Here is a 14,667-nt window from a genome sequence, read left to right as displayed (position 1 = left end):
GCTGCGGGGACTGAAGTTCAGCTCGGACCCTGGGCCTCTGAGCCGGAGACAGCAAGGTCATTCAACCCCACACACTTCCCCACCCAGCCAGGCCGAGGTTCAGAGATATGGCAAGTCCCGGCCTTGGACTCAAGCTTGTTACTCATAAACCCGCAAGAGGGGGCAGGATGGGGCAGGAGGGGGCAGGAGGCGGCGCGCGCGCACCCTGGACTCACGGCCGGGGAGGGAAAGGCACTGTGAGGACAGAGGGTCTAGGGAAGGTCTGCAAATCCCGGAGGGCCAAGGGAGCGTCTAAATGGACAGCGGAACCGGAAAAGCTTTGAGAGAAAGATGCGTGTATTAGGGAACGTCTGCAAAGACCGCGGCAGAAGGCCAGGAATTGTCTTAAAAAATTGCCGAGCAGATAAAGGGAGGTCTAAAAGGAGGCCGTCTCAAGAGCAAGGCTTCGAAAAGCTAAGCCCGGAAGGACGGTGTGGAGGCCTACTGGGACGCCGAGCACTCCTTAGGGCAGGACCGACTGGAGCTGCAGCCAGCGACAGGAGAACGGCTCCAGCTCGACGGGGGAAGCAGTAGGCTTAAAGAGGAGGCCCCTGGGCACTGTCTGAAAAGTGCGATGCCAAATGATCTTTAGGGACCGACAGTAAATTGTATCCCTTGCTAAAATACCTCTCGGTAGCGAACCACCAATCGTTTCTTTTTTAAGCCCCGCCTCTCAGCCATTACGTCTAGTTCGGCTGTCTCTGATCCAGGAAGTTGTCAATTCCCACTTACTCCTCCCCAACAAGAGCTAACAGCCCTCTTCGGGTGAGCACTTTCTCCTCCCCTCAGGCCCCTCGCGCATTCTCCCGCTTACCTATCAATCATCGCGCTCCGCTGTCCAGTTGGCGGGCCAAGGGGGCGGGGCCGCCGTGTGACGTTTGCAGCCCGCCGGCCGGGAAGCCGCGAGATGCGTGACGAGCCAGGCGCGTGACGGAGCAGCGGTTGGCCAACGCAGTGGCTGCAGTCGGTGTAAACAAGGCCTCGCGCCGCTGCGGGTCCTGCGACCGCTCCTGGCTGGTGGGTGGTCTCTCGTGGGGCAGTAACCGCCGGCTTCAGTGGGAGGTGCTTCTCGGCTTCCTCCCCCTCTTGGCGTACACACCCCCGGCGCACCACGTGGGCGTGAGGCAAGGAAGGAGGGGTGTTAGGCCAAGTTCTATTTTCATTGGTTGTTATTGCTGCCGGCTTTCGTAAGGAGGCGCTCTGATTGGTCGGTAAGGGGGGGTGCCGAGGGTCTTTGAGTCGTAAGGCTTCTCATTGGTTAGATGAGATAAGCTAGTGAAGCGCTTTCTTCCGCGAGGGATTTCGATTGGTCTGTCAGAGAGGTTACCTGGGAATCCTACACCGCCCAACACCTCTCCCGCTCCCCTGTCCAGGGACTGCGATAGGTGAGTTTGGTGTAGAAAACAAATCTTTCTTCAGTTGGTGAGCTAGGGTAGCGCACTACGGTTCACTCTTGCTTTCTTTGCTTCACAGGATTGGGGAAGGTTTGTGTTCCCGACGCCTTGGTAGTTGGCATAGGCTAAAGCAAAGGGATCTCAGCCCCGAGGGAGGGTCACCCTCCTAGAGATAGCTACTACCCCGTCTCAGGAGACCCTGGTATTTCTAGAGCACGCTTTGCTTTCACCAAACCCAAGGAGGTGACAGGCGGAGCCCTCGCACAGTAGCTAAGGATGCTGTGACCAGAAGATGGGATCACGGAACAGCAGCAGTGCAGGATCCGGGTCCGGAGACCCCTCCGAGGGCTTGTCCCGAAGAGGGGCTGGCCTGCGTCGGAGTGAGGAAGAGGAAGAAGAGGATGAAGATGTGGATCTGGCCCAGGTACTGGCCTATCTCCTCCGCAGGTAACTTACCCTCTGGTGTGACCCTACCAGGTGCTACCACAGTGCCTTGATCCCATCTCCAGGCAGGAAAATTACAGAGGTTAGGAAATAGGATTCACTCAGGACAGCTGTTCTGTTTGAGCGGAACAGCCTTTCCCTGCTGGGCACCCATGGCACTCAGCTTCATACCCAGTAAGAGTGGTTCTTACCTAGGGAGGGTCACCAAGAGGACCTGCTCATGTGTTTGAGAGGCTATTCAGGGGAGCCTCTCTCTGTGACTATACAAATATAATCTCTTTTCCAAGTAAGTTTGAAAAAAAAAAGGGTGGGGGGAGGTTCCTGGTGGGAAAGCAGTGATATACGGGGGTGAAGAGATGGAAAGGGAGTGTTGAACTTTTTGGTAAGTCAGTTGACACGTGATATGAGGCCACTTCGATGAGGTCACTTCGATTTACTTGAAAAACAAGTTTAATTTGCCCTGACTCTGATTTGTTCTTGAGGAAAGAATGCCTTGAAGGGAGAGACCACCTGGAATTGACTGGAAAAGAGTGCAGCTGCCTTGCTTTCTTTGCTTATGGCTCTTTGAGGAGAAGATGAGCTTAGGGGTCCCATCAGAATATTGTATTCTTTTTTGTTTTTGTGTTTTGTGTTGTTTTTAGTAGACATAGACAGGGCTCACTGTGTTCCCCAGTCTGGAGAACAGTCTATTCACAGGTGTGATCACAGTGCACACCACAGCCCGCAACTCCTGGGCTCAAACAATCCTTGCCTCCCAGTTAGCTAAGACTACAGTTACACACACTACCACACCCAGCTTAGAATATTGTCTTCTGTGGTGGACTTCTCAGGCAGAGGCTCAGAAGGAAATGCTGTGAGAATGTTTAGCTCGTTGAGAGGTCAACTTAGTAGGTCATGTCCACAGCGTATTAGTCTTGCTCTTGCTCTAAGGAAATGCAGTTAGAATGTTTAGCTCTCTGGGAGGTCAACTTAGTAGGTCACGTCCACAGCATGTTGGTCTTACTCTTGCTGTAAGAGTAAGACTCACTTTCCTACTGTGTTTTATAGGAGACCAAAAAATAACAGCCAAGGTCTAATCAGCCTCCAACCTCAAAATGAGTACCAAGTGGTCTAAGAGCTAGATAGCCATTTACTCTGAATTTGGTTGGTTTGGGGGAAGAAGTCCCCTCCTTTATAATGGGGGTCTCTCCACAGAGGCCAAGTGAGGTTGGTGCAGGGAGGAGGTGCAGCAAATTTACAATTCATTCAGGCCCTCTTGGACTCAGAGGAAGAGAATGACAGAGCTTGGGATGGTCGTCTTGGGGATCGATACAACCCACCCGGTAAGAGGAAAAGTCCCTAATGTTGGAAGACTTCTACTGGAAAACCTTTTAGTGATATTTTGAATGATAGGTTACATTGAAAGAAGGTACGATAATTTAAGGAATAAGGAGTCCTTACAGCCCCAGTATATTCAGCCACAGGGGTGGGCTTGGGTACAGTTCTGCTAACTGTCCTCTGAGGCTGGAAGACCTAGGATGAAACTTCTACTTGGTACTCACAGTGGATGCTACCCCTGACACCCGGGAGCTGGAATGCAATGAGATCAAGACACAAGTGGAACTGGCCACAGGGCAGCTGGGGCTTAGGCGGGCCACCCAGGAGCACAGCTTTCCTCGAATGTTGCACCAGGTAGGCCTCTCCACCTCCCAGCCTGGCAGCAGGCCTGCCAAAGCAGCCAGAATCTCTGCCAGCCCCAGAGGAAAAGGAAGTCAACTTTCCAAGGAAGAAGCCTCAAGGGCTGGGGCTGGAGAGTTAACCAGCCCCCATTGGAGTTCTGTGGGACTGACTACGATGTGTTGTGTCCGTTTCTATAACAACAGCAATGTCTTTGGAGGAGGGGGTTTGATATGGCTGAAGTGGCCCTCTATTTCTGCTAGCAATATTCCCCAATCTCTTCCATTTAGAGAGAACGGGGCCTCTGCCACCGGGGAAGCTTCTCCCTTGGAGAACAGTCTCGAGTGATATCTCAGTGAGTATGGGGCTCGGTGAAGAGACTCTAAGGGCCAGATAGGTCTTATCTCCTAAACTTTGAAGGGGTAGGTGTTAAAGGAGCCTCAGAGATATTAAAGGTTAGGTTAAATGGGGTTGAAACTTTGAGAGTAAGCAAAGTGGAAAAGTGTAGAAAATTGTAGAAATTTAGAGGATGGTGGAATGATTGAAAGACGGGATTGCACTCACAGCCAAAAGGGAAGAATGACTGTTCTGAGGCCGGGCGCGGTGGCTCAAGCCTGTAATCCCAGCACTTTGGGAGGCCGAGACGGGCGGATCACAAGGTCAGGAGATCGAGACCATCCTGGCTAACACGGCGAAACCCCGTCTCTACTAAAAACACAAAAAATCAGCCGGGCGAGGTGGCGGCGCCTGTGGTCCCAGCTACTTGGGAGGCTGAGGCAGGAGAATGGCGGGAACCCGGGAGGCAGAGCTTGCAGTGAGCTGAGATTGGCCACTGCACTCCAGCCTGGGTGACAGAGCAAGACTCCGTCTCAAAAAAAAAAAAAAAAAAAAAAAAAGAATGACTGTTCTGATATTCCAGCTTTGTTAGGATTTTGCTAATTGGGACACTCCTTATCCTGAGCACCGCTTACCCTCACTTTCTCTCTTCTTCCCTAGCTTCTTGCCCAATGATCTGGGCTTCACTGATAGCTACTCTCAGAAGGCTTTCTGTGGCATCTACAGCAAAGATGGTCAAATATTCATGTCTGCTTGCCAAGGTACCAGACCCTGGTCGTATAAACTGTCTTTTCCTGGGACATGGAATGTTCCCCCTGACTGAGGCTAGAAAGCCACAGATGGGGAGCTCAGACCTGGCTTAAGGATGCTTAGTCAGAGCATGTTTCCCATGATAAAGGGAAGACTCCACAGGTACACTGAGTGGGAGACGTCTAATCTAGGAAAGTTACAAGGAAAGTGTTCCATAATTCTGCCTGATCTCTACTTATACAGACCAGACAATCCGACTGTATGACTGCCGGTATGGCCGTTTCCGTAAATTCAAGAGCATCAAGGCCCGCGACGTAGGCTGGAGCGTCTTGGATGTGGCCTTCACCCCCGATGGGAACCACTTCCTCTACTCCAGCTGGTCTGATTACAGTGAGTATGCACCAGGCTTCCACTGACTCTCCAGCCTGGGACCTGAGGTTTCCATGTGCCTGTCCCCTCTGAGCCAGGATCCCTCACTTTGTCCTGGGAAAATCATTCCCAAAGTGCTCCAGTACCCTTGTCCTCTGTTTGACCCCTTCCCTAGCTTCACTTCCACTCTCCTTCCCCCATCCCTGAAAGATTCTTGTTTTTTTTGCTTCTCTTAGTTCATATCTGCAATATCTATGGTGAGGGAGATACACACACTGCCCTGGATCTCAGGTACTGGCTTCCCTTTCTGGTCGGACTCATCAGAAACTTCTCAAGGGAAGCTCTTCAGGAGCAAACCTCTTGAGTTGGAAGTTCTGCTTAGGGGAAAAAGTATACTGATGGGTCTGTGTGCATTCCTGGGAGGGAAGCACCATCTTGTCAGCCAGAGGACTGGGTAAAATATAGATGCTTGCGGGATGATTTCTGGGTTCTCACTGAGGATCTGCATTGTGGTACATGTTAGCCAGACTTCTTTTTTCCCCTGGGGATGTGCCTCACAACCATTGTCAGATTCTGTGTAGATTAACAAAAGCTGAAGGGAAGTCCACTTAACCCAGCTCCTTCTTTGCTTTCAGGCCAGATGAGCGTCGCTTTGCTGTCTTCTCCATTGCTGTGTCCTCAGATGGACGAGAAGTACTAGGAGGGTGAGTGCTTATGGGGTATGTTTCCCTCAATAACAAGATGGGGGTTCTGCCAGAGATGAGCTCTGCTGTTACACAGATGGCACTGGCAGCTGCAGAGAACAACCAGACCTTCTCCAAGGTCAGGATTTACAGGTTGCTTCACCCCTTGCTCTCCATTTTCCCAGCACAAGATGGGAGGTGTCAAGCCTCCTTGAAACACAGCTAACTTTTCCCCGACTTCCTATATAAAAAGAGCAAAGGACTTGACCCAGAGCAGGATTTCTCAGTGGAACTCTCTAGAGCATATACCATATTGGTCCTCTCGATCATGGCTCCAGGACCCTCCTTTATCCCTTCCCTTTCAGGGCCAATGATGGCTGCCTGTATGTCTTTGACCGAGAACAGAACCGGCGCACCCTTCAGGTATGGCTCCTGAGAGAGAGCCTCTGTTTCCTGGTCTTTGGCTTATTATGAGACCTAGAAAGAGGTCTTATATACTGGCCTCCTTTTCGCCTAGATTGAGTCCCATGAGGATGACGTGAATGCAGTGGCCTTTGCTGATATAAGCTCCCAAATCCTGTTCTCTGGGGGAGACGATGCCATCTGCAAAGTGTGGGATCGACGCACCATGCGGGAGGATGACCCCAAGCCTGTGGGTGCACTGGCTGGACACCAGGATGGCATCACTTTCATTGACAGCAAGGTGGGCCAGGATGCAGGACTGCACAGCCAGGCCACTAAGGTTCTGGTTGCCCAGGAGGGCATGAAAGTGGACTGGTGTGGGAATTTAACAAGCTCCTTATTGACCAAGGTTTGTAAGAGTTGGAGTTTAGGGAAGGGGCTCAAGCCAGGGAACATGAATTCCATCTGTACTCACCAGTCCTCAAGGAGCAAGGCAGGGCTTTCCATACAAGAAAAATTGAATACCGGCCAGGTATGGTGGCTCACACCTGTAATCCTAGCACTTTGGGAGGCCAAGGTGGAAGGATCACTTGAGCTCAGGAGTTCCGGACCAGCCTGTGAAACCTAGCGAGACCTCGTCTCTATTTATTTAAAAAAAAAAAAAAGTTAAGGCTGAGCGCTGTGGCTCACGCCTGTAATCCCAGTACTTTGGGGGGGGGGGGGGGGGGGGGGGGGGGGGGGGGGGGGGGGGGGGGGGGGGGGGGGGGGGGGGGGGGGGGGGGGGGGGGGGGGGGGGGGGGGGGGGGGGGGGGGGGGGGGGGGGGGGGGGGGGGGGGGGGGGGGGGGGGGGGGGGGGGGGGGGGGGGGGGGGGGGGGGGGGGGGGGGGGGGGGGGGGGGGGGGGGGGGGGGGGGGGGGGGGGGGGGGGGGGGGGGGGGGGGGGGGGGGGGGGGGGGGGGGGGGGGGGGGGGGGGGGGGGGGGGGGGGGGGGGGGGGGGGGGGGGGGGGGGGGGGGGGGGGGGGGGGGGGGGGGGGGGGGGGGGGGGGGGGGGGGGGGGGGGGGGGGGGGGGGGGGGGGGGGGGGGGGGGGGGGGGGGGGGGGGGGGGGGGGGGGGGGGGGGGGGGGGGGGGGGGGGGGGGGGGGGGGGGGGGGGGGGGGGGGGGGGGGGGGGGGGGGGGGGGGGGGGGGGGGGGGGGGGGGGGGGGGGGGGGGGGGGGGGGGGGGGGGGGGGGGGGGGGGGGGGGGGGGGGGGGGGGGGGGGGGGGGGGGGGGGGGGGGGGGGGGGGGGGGGGGGGGGGGGGGGGGGGGGGGGGGGGGGGGGGGGGGGGGGGGGGGGGGGGGGGGGGGGGGGGGGGGGGGGGGGGGGGGGGGGGGGGGGGGGGGGGGGGGGGGGGGGGGGGGGGGGGGGGGGGGGGGGGGGGGGGGGGGGGGGGGGGGGGGGGGGGGGGGGGGGGGGGGGGGGGGGGGGGGGGGGGGGGGGGGGGGGGGGGGGGGGGGGGGGGGGGGGGGGGGGGGGGGGGGGGGGGGGGGGGGGGGGGGGGGGGGGGGGGGGGGGGGGGGGGGGGGGGGGGGGGGGGGGGGGGGGGGGGGGGGGGGGGGGGGGGGGGGGGGGGGGGGGGGGGGGGGGGGGGGGGGGGGGGGGGGGGGGGGGGGGGGGGGGGGGGGGGGGGGGGGGGGGGGGGGGGGGGGGGGGGGGGGGGGGGGGGGGGGGGGGGGGGGGGGGGGGGGGGGGGGGGGGGGGGGGGGGGGGGGGGGGGGGGGGGGGGGGGGGGGGGGGGGGGGGGGGGGGGGGGGGGGGGGGGGGGGGGGGGGGGGGGGGGGGGGGGGGGGGGGGGGGGGGGGGGGGGGGGGGGGGGGGGGGGGGGGGGGGGGGGGGGGGGGGGGGGGGGGGGGGGGGGGGGGGGGGGGGGGGGGGGGGGGGGGGGGGGGGGGGGGGGGGGGGGGGGGGGGGGGGGGGGGGGGGGGGGGGGGGGGGGGGGGGGGGGGGGGGGGGGGGGGGGGGGGGGGGGGGGGGGGGGGGGGGGGGGGGGGGGGGGGGGGGGGGGGGGGGGGGGGGGGGGGGGGGGGGGGGGGGGGGGGGGGGGGGGGGGGGGGGGGGGGGGGGGGGGGGGGGGGGGGGGGGGGGGGGGGGGGGGGGGGGGGGGGGGGGGGGGGGGGGGGGGGGGGGGGGGGGGGGGGGGGGGGGGGGGGGGGGGGGGGGGGGGGGGGGGGGGGGGGGGGGGGGGGGGGGGGGGGGGGGGGGGGGGGGGGGGGGGGGGGGGGGGGGGGGGGGGGGGGGGGGGGGGGGGGGGGGGGGGGGGGGGGGGGGGGGGGGGGGGGGGGGGGGGGGGGGGGGGGGGGGGGGGGGGGGGGGGGGGGGGGGGGGGGGGGGGGGGGGGGGGGGGGGGGGGGGGGGGGGGGGGGGGGGGGGGGGGGGGGGGGGGGGGGGGGGGGGGGGGGGGGGGGGGGGGGGGGGGGGGGGGGGGGGGGGGGGGGGGGGGGGGGGGGGGGGGGGGGGGGGGGGGGGGGGGGGGGGGGGGGGGGGGGGGGGGGGGGGGGGGGGGGGGGGGGGGGGGGGGGGGGGGGGGGGGGGGGGGGGGGGGGGGGGGGGGGGGGGGGGGGGGGGGGGGGGGGGGGGGGGGGGGGGGGGGGGGGGGGGGGGGGGGGGGGGGGGGGGGGGGGGGGGGGGGGGGGGGGGGGGGGGGGGGGGGGGGGGGGGGGAGGCTGAGGCGGGTGGATCATGAGGTCAGGAGATTGAGACCATCCTGGCTAACACGGTGAAACCCCATCTCTACTAAAAATACAAAAAAATTAGCTGGGCATGGTGGCGGGTGCCTATAGTCCTATCTGCCCGAGAGGCTGAGGCAGGAGAATGGCGTGAACCTGGGAGGCGGAGCTTGCAGTGAGCCGAGATCGCACCACTGCATTCTAGCCTGGGTGACGCTAGAGCAAGACTCCATCTCAAAAAAAAAATTAAAAAAGGAAAAATGAAAGACAGTCTGATTCAGGCTGGAATAGAAAAGCCAGCCAGTACCCTGGGCAAGGAAAGAAAAACCTAGCCAGGTGGTAGGATCTGAGGCAGAACACTGAAAATGAGTTCGCCTGGATGAAGAGAGGCAAGCAAAACCAGAGGCCAGAGTTCTTCCACTCAACTAGAGAACAGGAACTAGACTGACAGGCGCCGACATTTGCAAGCTCTGATGCTTCACTATCCACCTTTGAATTCATAGGGTGATGCTCGATATCTCATCTCCAACTCTAAAGACCAGACCATCAAACTCTGGGATATCCGACGCTTTTCCAGCCGGGAAGGCATGGAAGCCTCACGCCAGGCTGCCACACAGCAAAACTGGGACTATCGCTGGCAGCAAGTGCCCAAAAAAGGTGAGAATGGAGGTACAGGCACAGTGGATTTGTCTGTAGCCTTGGAGCCCTGGAGGATCTCCCCCTCAGCCCTCTTTACCAGGCATTAACTCTTTATTTGCTAAATCACAAATGGAATGGCCAGAGGTTCCTAGGATTGGGGCCTGGGTGGGGGTCACTCAGAATCCACAATACCGAAGTATTTGAGTATAATGATTAACCAGCAGGGCCATATTGGAGACTGTCCACTGACTATTAGGTGGAGAAAGAGCCACCACTTGAAGGTTGGAAAGGCATTTGTCTCTGGGCATCGATCCTTGCTCAGGACTGCTGGTACGAAACAATCCCAAAGCAGATTCCCTAACCTAGGGCTTACTCTGCATCCCTACCCAGCCTGGCGGAAGCTGAAGCTCCCAGGGGACAGCTCCTTGATGACCTACCGGGGCCACGGAGTGCTGCACACCCTTATCCGCTGCCGGTTCTCCCCCATTCATAGCACCGGCCAGCAGTTCATCTATAGTGGCTGCTCCACCGGCAAAGTGGTTGGTAAGGACTGTGTCAGAACAGGGGGCCTCAGGAAGGGCAGGAATGACTCCTTGCCATTCCACCTATAACGACCAGTGACCACCTTAAAAAAGCCCAGTGACGGCTACAGGTAAAATCTAACTTAGCTTGGAGGCTTAAACAGAGAAATAGAAACCATTCTATTTTTCAGTGTTTTAAATTAAGAAAAGGAACATAGAATTCTAGACAGTAAATATAATAGATTGCCAAAAATATAGTTGGTTCTGTTTTTCAGCCAGTCAAGGAAAGAGGTTGCAGATGAAAGGTAGGAGGGAACAGAGACAAAATGACACAGGAAGATGGTAGCAAGTAGTAAAGGGACATGCAATCGCTGAAGCAGAAAAGCACAGAAAGAAATAAGCTGGGCGCAGTGGCTCATGCCTATAATCCCAGTGCTTTGGGAAGCCAATGAGGGCAGATCGCTTGAGCCTAGGAGTTTGAGACCAGCCAGGGCAACATGGAGAAACCTCTTCTCTACAAAAAATGGCTGGACGTGGTGGCACAGGCCTGTAGTCCTAGCTACTTGGGAAGCTAGGGTGGGAGAATCACCTGAGCCCAGGAGGTCGAGCCTGCAGTGAGCCATGATTGTGCCACCGCACTTCAGCCTGGGTGACAGAGTGAGAAACTGTCTCAAAAAAAAAAAAGGTTGGGCACAGTGACTCACACCTGTAATCCCAGCACTTTGGAAGGCTGAGGCAGGCGATCACCTGAGCTTAGGGGTTTGAGACCAGCCTGGCCAACATGGTGAAGCCCCGTCTCTATTAAAAATACAAAAATTAGCCAGGGGTGATGGCAGGCGCCAGTAATCACAAGCTACTTGGGAGGCTGAGGCAGGAGAATCACTTGAACCTGGGAGGCAGAGGTTGCAGTGAGCCGAGATCGTGCCACTGCACTCCAGCCTGGGCAATAAGAGCGAGACTCCGTCTCAAAAAAAAAAGAAAAAGAAAAGGAAAGAAAAAAACCACAAGCACAGCTGCAGATATAAGGAGTCTAAGGCAGTGCTATCCCCAGAGAGACACTCACAGACCCATAACAAAAGAAAGATGCACCCTGTCCAGACAAGGTGCAGCAGGTGCACACTCCCCCAGACAGCTTGGTGTTCACTTTTGTGGTGCCTTCCATATCTTACTAAAATCTTTAAAGCCACTGCATTTTCTTAACTGTAGCCCCTATGAAATTTAGCTAAGGGCCAGAAATACCCACACCCACACAAACCATACCCTCAACCCAAGGTAGGGAAAGGAACAGGGATAGAAGCAGAAATAACACAGTCTGCTCGTGTGGGCTTTGCTCCCATGGGAACATGGGAAGTTGCCTGAGAGGTCAGTGGTGCTACTCACAGGGAGGTGAGGGATAGTTTAGAGGTCTTGTGGTGGTCCCTCTCCACTCTTGCCTGTCCTGGACAGTGTACGACCTTCTCAGTGGCCACATTGTGAAGAAGCTGACGAACCACAAGGCCTGTGTGCGTGATGTCAGTTGGCACCCCTTTGAAGAGAAGATTGTCAGCAGTTCGGTGAGGTTGCAAGGGTTGGGGGTGCTGGCACATGTCTGGGGCTTGGACTTGGGGTGGGGGCAGCACCTCCTGACTACTTGCCACCCTCTGCCCTGCAGTGGGACGGGAACCTGCGTCTGTGGCAGTACCGCCAGGCTGAGTACTTCCAGGATGACATGCCAGAATCCGAGGAATGTGCCAGCGCCCCTGCCCCAGTGCCCCACTCCTCTACAGCCTTTTCCTCACCCCAGTAGATCCGACCTCCAGCCCCATACAGGGTGAACCTCTTGATAAGCTCTCTGCCTCCTCCTCCTCCCTTTCTCCCTTGTGGGGAATGTTTGGAGGAATCACTGGCATTGGATGGGGAGAAACAGAAGCCCGGGCTCTGAGCCTCAGCTGAGCCCTGGAAGATCCTCCCCATGGGGCAGAGTGGTCTTCTTACATGCTCACACCCAGTCAGCCTGGGTCCCTATCTCTGGCCAGAGTTTGGCAGGACTGCCATTATCTGGGGTGTGGCCTCTGCCAGCAAGAGAAGTGTCCTGGGTGTTTTTAATCATGTTTGAGTGTTAGGGGTTGGATTCTAGAGTAGATGTCTGAGGACACATCTGAACAGACCTGTCAGCCAGGCCTGTTGCCCAGGTCTTCACGTTGAGGATTCGACTGGCCAAACACAGTACAGGTGTCCTGGCCTTTCTTCCTGAGGTCTCTAGGGGAGGGGCATGGGTAAGGGTGTTTCCTCAGCACCCTCCTGGGGTGGGGATTATGTCTGCTCTCATGTCTGGGTCTTTGGGGTAGGACGGGCTGTGGTATGAGAGGTAGGAGTCTCCACAGGGCTCTGTGTGGCCCCTCATAGGGCAGGTCCTGCCCTCTGAGAAGGTCCCTTCATGCTCGAGGCACACAGCTTTAAGGAAGTAGGTTGAAGTAGGACTCCTTTGTCCTCTCACTGGCTTTGGCTCCCTCAATAAACTGCGTGGGAACCTGGCTCAGTGTCTGTCTCTCTCTCACTGTCTCTTTCCTATCTGAGATCTTCCATCTCACTTCAGGAAAACACAGTTTCAACAGAGTCTTCAGATGCGATCCTGTGTAGGAGAAAATACCCTTCTGGTGCCCCATGAAAAAGGGAAATACCAAAACCATTTGTTCACTGAGCCTTGCAACAGGTGCTCCCTCACCAATTTCAGAAGCTTCCCTGCAAGTAGATACCAAGAGAGCACACTTTCCATCAGAGCCTGATAATACCACATCACCTCTGCTCTGAAGCCGGGCCTGGAGCTGTGCAGTCTTTGGAAGAGGTAGCCCATGAACACAGAGCCTGAGAGAAGCAAGTCAGCCCTGATGCCAGGCCCCAGTGGGCGCCTCACACTCAACCTCATACCCCAGAGCAAACCGATAGTCAGGGAGAGGGCTAGAGCTCACACCCAGCTCTGAATAGATCTTCCCCGACAACATTTCGTGCCCTCTGAGGCAGTTTTTAAATGATAGTACACATATCCAGGGATGTTCACAGGCTTTCACAGCAAGGGTACCTATTGCATGGCAAAATAGGCAGTTTTAAAAGAATAAACAGGCTAGGCGTGGTGGCTCACACCTGTAATCCTAGCACTTTGGGAAGCCAAAGCTCATGGATCGCTTGAGCCCAGGAGTTTGAGACCAGCCTGGGCAACATGGCAAAACCCCATCTCTACAAAACACACAAAAAGTGAGCCGGGCACGGTGGCTTACGCCTGTAATCCTAGCATTTTGGGAGGCTGAGGTATGTGGATCACCTGAAGTCAGGTGTTTGAGACCAGCCTGGCCAACATGGTGAAACCCCATCTCTACTAAAAATACAAAAAAACTAGCCGGGCGTGGTGGTGGGTGCCTGTAATCTCAGCTACTTGGGAGGCTGAGGCAGGAGAATCACTTGAACCCAGGAGCAGAGGTGAGCCGAGTGCAGTGAGCCGAGATCATGCCATTGCACTCCAGCTTGGGCAACAAGAGCAAAACTCTGTCTCAAAAAAATAAAAAAGCCAGATGTGGCGCGTGCCTGTAGTCCTAGCTACTCAGGAGGCAGAGGTGGGAGGATCACCTGAGCCCAGGAGGTCGAGGCTGCAGTGAGTGGTGATTGTGCCACTGTATTCCAGCCTAGGTGACAGAGTGAGACCCTGTCTCAAAAATAAATAATAAATAAATAAATTGTCCAGATCCTTGGCTTCTGTGTTCTCATTCCTCAAACTGATCTACCTAGGGTGAAACTCCCATGCCAGATCTCCTTTCCCACTCACCTTTTCAGTCCCTGTCTACCAAGTGATAAAGTTACCCAAGGTGCTATCCATCTCACCCAGAACCTGTGTTACTTCCAGGGCACCAAATTAAGAGAGAAATTCAGATTGTTAGTATCCTTACAGCTTCATTAGATCAAAGCCCCATAGACCATCCATTCTCAGTAAGAGATGCATTTACAATACAATTTTATGTTATCGAAATAATGTAAAATGTTTGTTGTACAGGCACCTAGGAGATACTGTGAGTTAATTTCCAGACCACTGCAATACAGTGAATATTGCATAAGGCGAGTCAATTTTGTTGGTTTCCCAGTGCATATAGGTTATATTGTTTTTAGGCTGGGCATGGTGGCTCACGCTTGTAATCCCAAGCCTTGGGAGGCCAAGGCAGTTGGATCACCTGAGGTTGGGAGTTCAAGACCAGCCTGGCCAACATAGTGAAACCTCATCTCTACTACAAATACAAAAATTAGCCAGGTGTGGTGGCAGGCACCTGTAGTCCCAGCTACTCAGAGGCTGAGGCAGGAGAATCGTTTGAACCGGGGAGGCGGAAGTTGCAGTGAGCTGAGATCGCACCACTGCACTCCAGCCTGGGCGACAGAGTGAGATGCCGTCTGAAAAAAAAAAAAAAAAAAAAAAAAAAAGATTTTTCGTATTTGTTTTCTTTTTTTTTTGAGACAGGGTCTCACTCTGTTACCCAAGCTGGAGTGCAATGGCATGATCTCAGCTCACTGCAGCCTGGACCTCTCCTGGCTCAAGCAATCCTCCCACCTCAGCCTCCTGAGTAGCTGGGACTACAGGTGCCCACCACTACACCTGGCTAATTTTTATGTATTTTGTAGAGATGGGGTTTTGTCCTATTGCATGAGCTACTCTCAAACTCCTGGGCTCAAGCGATCCTCCCACTTCAGCCTCCCAAAGTGCTGGGATTA

General features: G+C 57.6%; 2 protein-coding genes across 15 annotated transcripts in view; one reads left to right on the top strand and one right to left on the bottom strand.

The window, feature by feature from the left end:
- The window catches only part of NRL (neural retina leucine zipper), a 76,052-nt gene that overhangs the window by 36,481 nt on the left and 24,904 nt on the right, over positions 1-14,667 (bottom strand). For 3 of the 7 annotated variants that reach the window (XM_050797520.1, XM_050797522.1, XM_050797525.1), the window contains exon 1: positions 854-1,080. The exons of 2 other annotated variants lie outside the window; for them this stretch is intronic. The gene's annotated coding sequence lies outside the window, so the exon portion shown is untranslated. Of the gene's footprint in view, positions 1-853; positions 1,081-14,667 lie in introns of those variants that run through there. 2 more of the 7 variants (XR_007727305.1, XR_007727306.1) reach the window with 1 other exon arrangement.
- DCAF11 (DDB1 and CUL4 associated factor 11) lies at positions 927-12,452 on the top strand. 8 transcript variants are annotated; one of them, XM_050797467.1, is made up of 15 exons: positions 927-1,056; positions 1,646-1,857; positions 3,127-3,199; positions 3,421-3,548; positions 3,824-3,888; positions 4,530-4,630; positions 4,863-5,009; positions 5,225-5,279; positions 5,624-5,692; positions 6,037-6,094; positions 6,189-6,374; positions 9,283-9,436; positions 9,809-9,961; positions 11,386-11,492; positions 11,591-12,452. In XM_050797467.1, the coding sequence occupies exons 2-15, from the start codon at positions 1,726-1,728 to the stop codon at positions 11,723-11,725; spliced, it is 1,563 nt and encodes a 520-aa protein (XP_050653424.1). In that variant the 5' UTR covers positions 927-1,056; positions 1,646-1,725; the 3' UTR covers positions 11,726-12,452. The 8 variants fall into 8 exon arrangements, with proteins under 8 accessions (XP_050653424.1, XP_050653425.1, XP_050653423.1 ...); XM_050797468.1 differs by having other exon boundaries at positions 3,072-3,199; XM_050797466.1 differs by having other exon boundaries at positions 942-1,056; positions 1,674-1,857.

Source organism: Macaca thibetana, chromosome 7, assembly GCF_024542745.1.
Source record: "Macaca thibetana thibetana isolate TM-01 chromosome 7, ASM2454274v1, whole genome shotgun sequence".
Classification (NCBI taxonomy): Eukaryota; Metazoa; Chordata; class Mammalia; order Primates; family Cercopithecidae; genus Macaca; species Macaca thibetana.
This window is presented reverse-complemented; position numbering and strand designations above follow the sequence as displayed.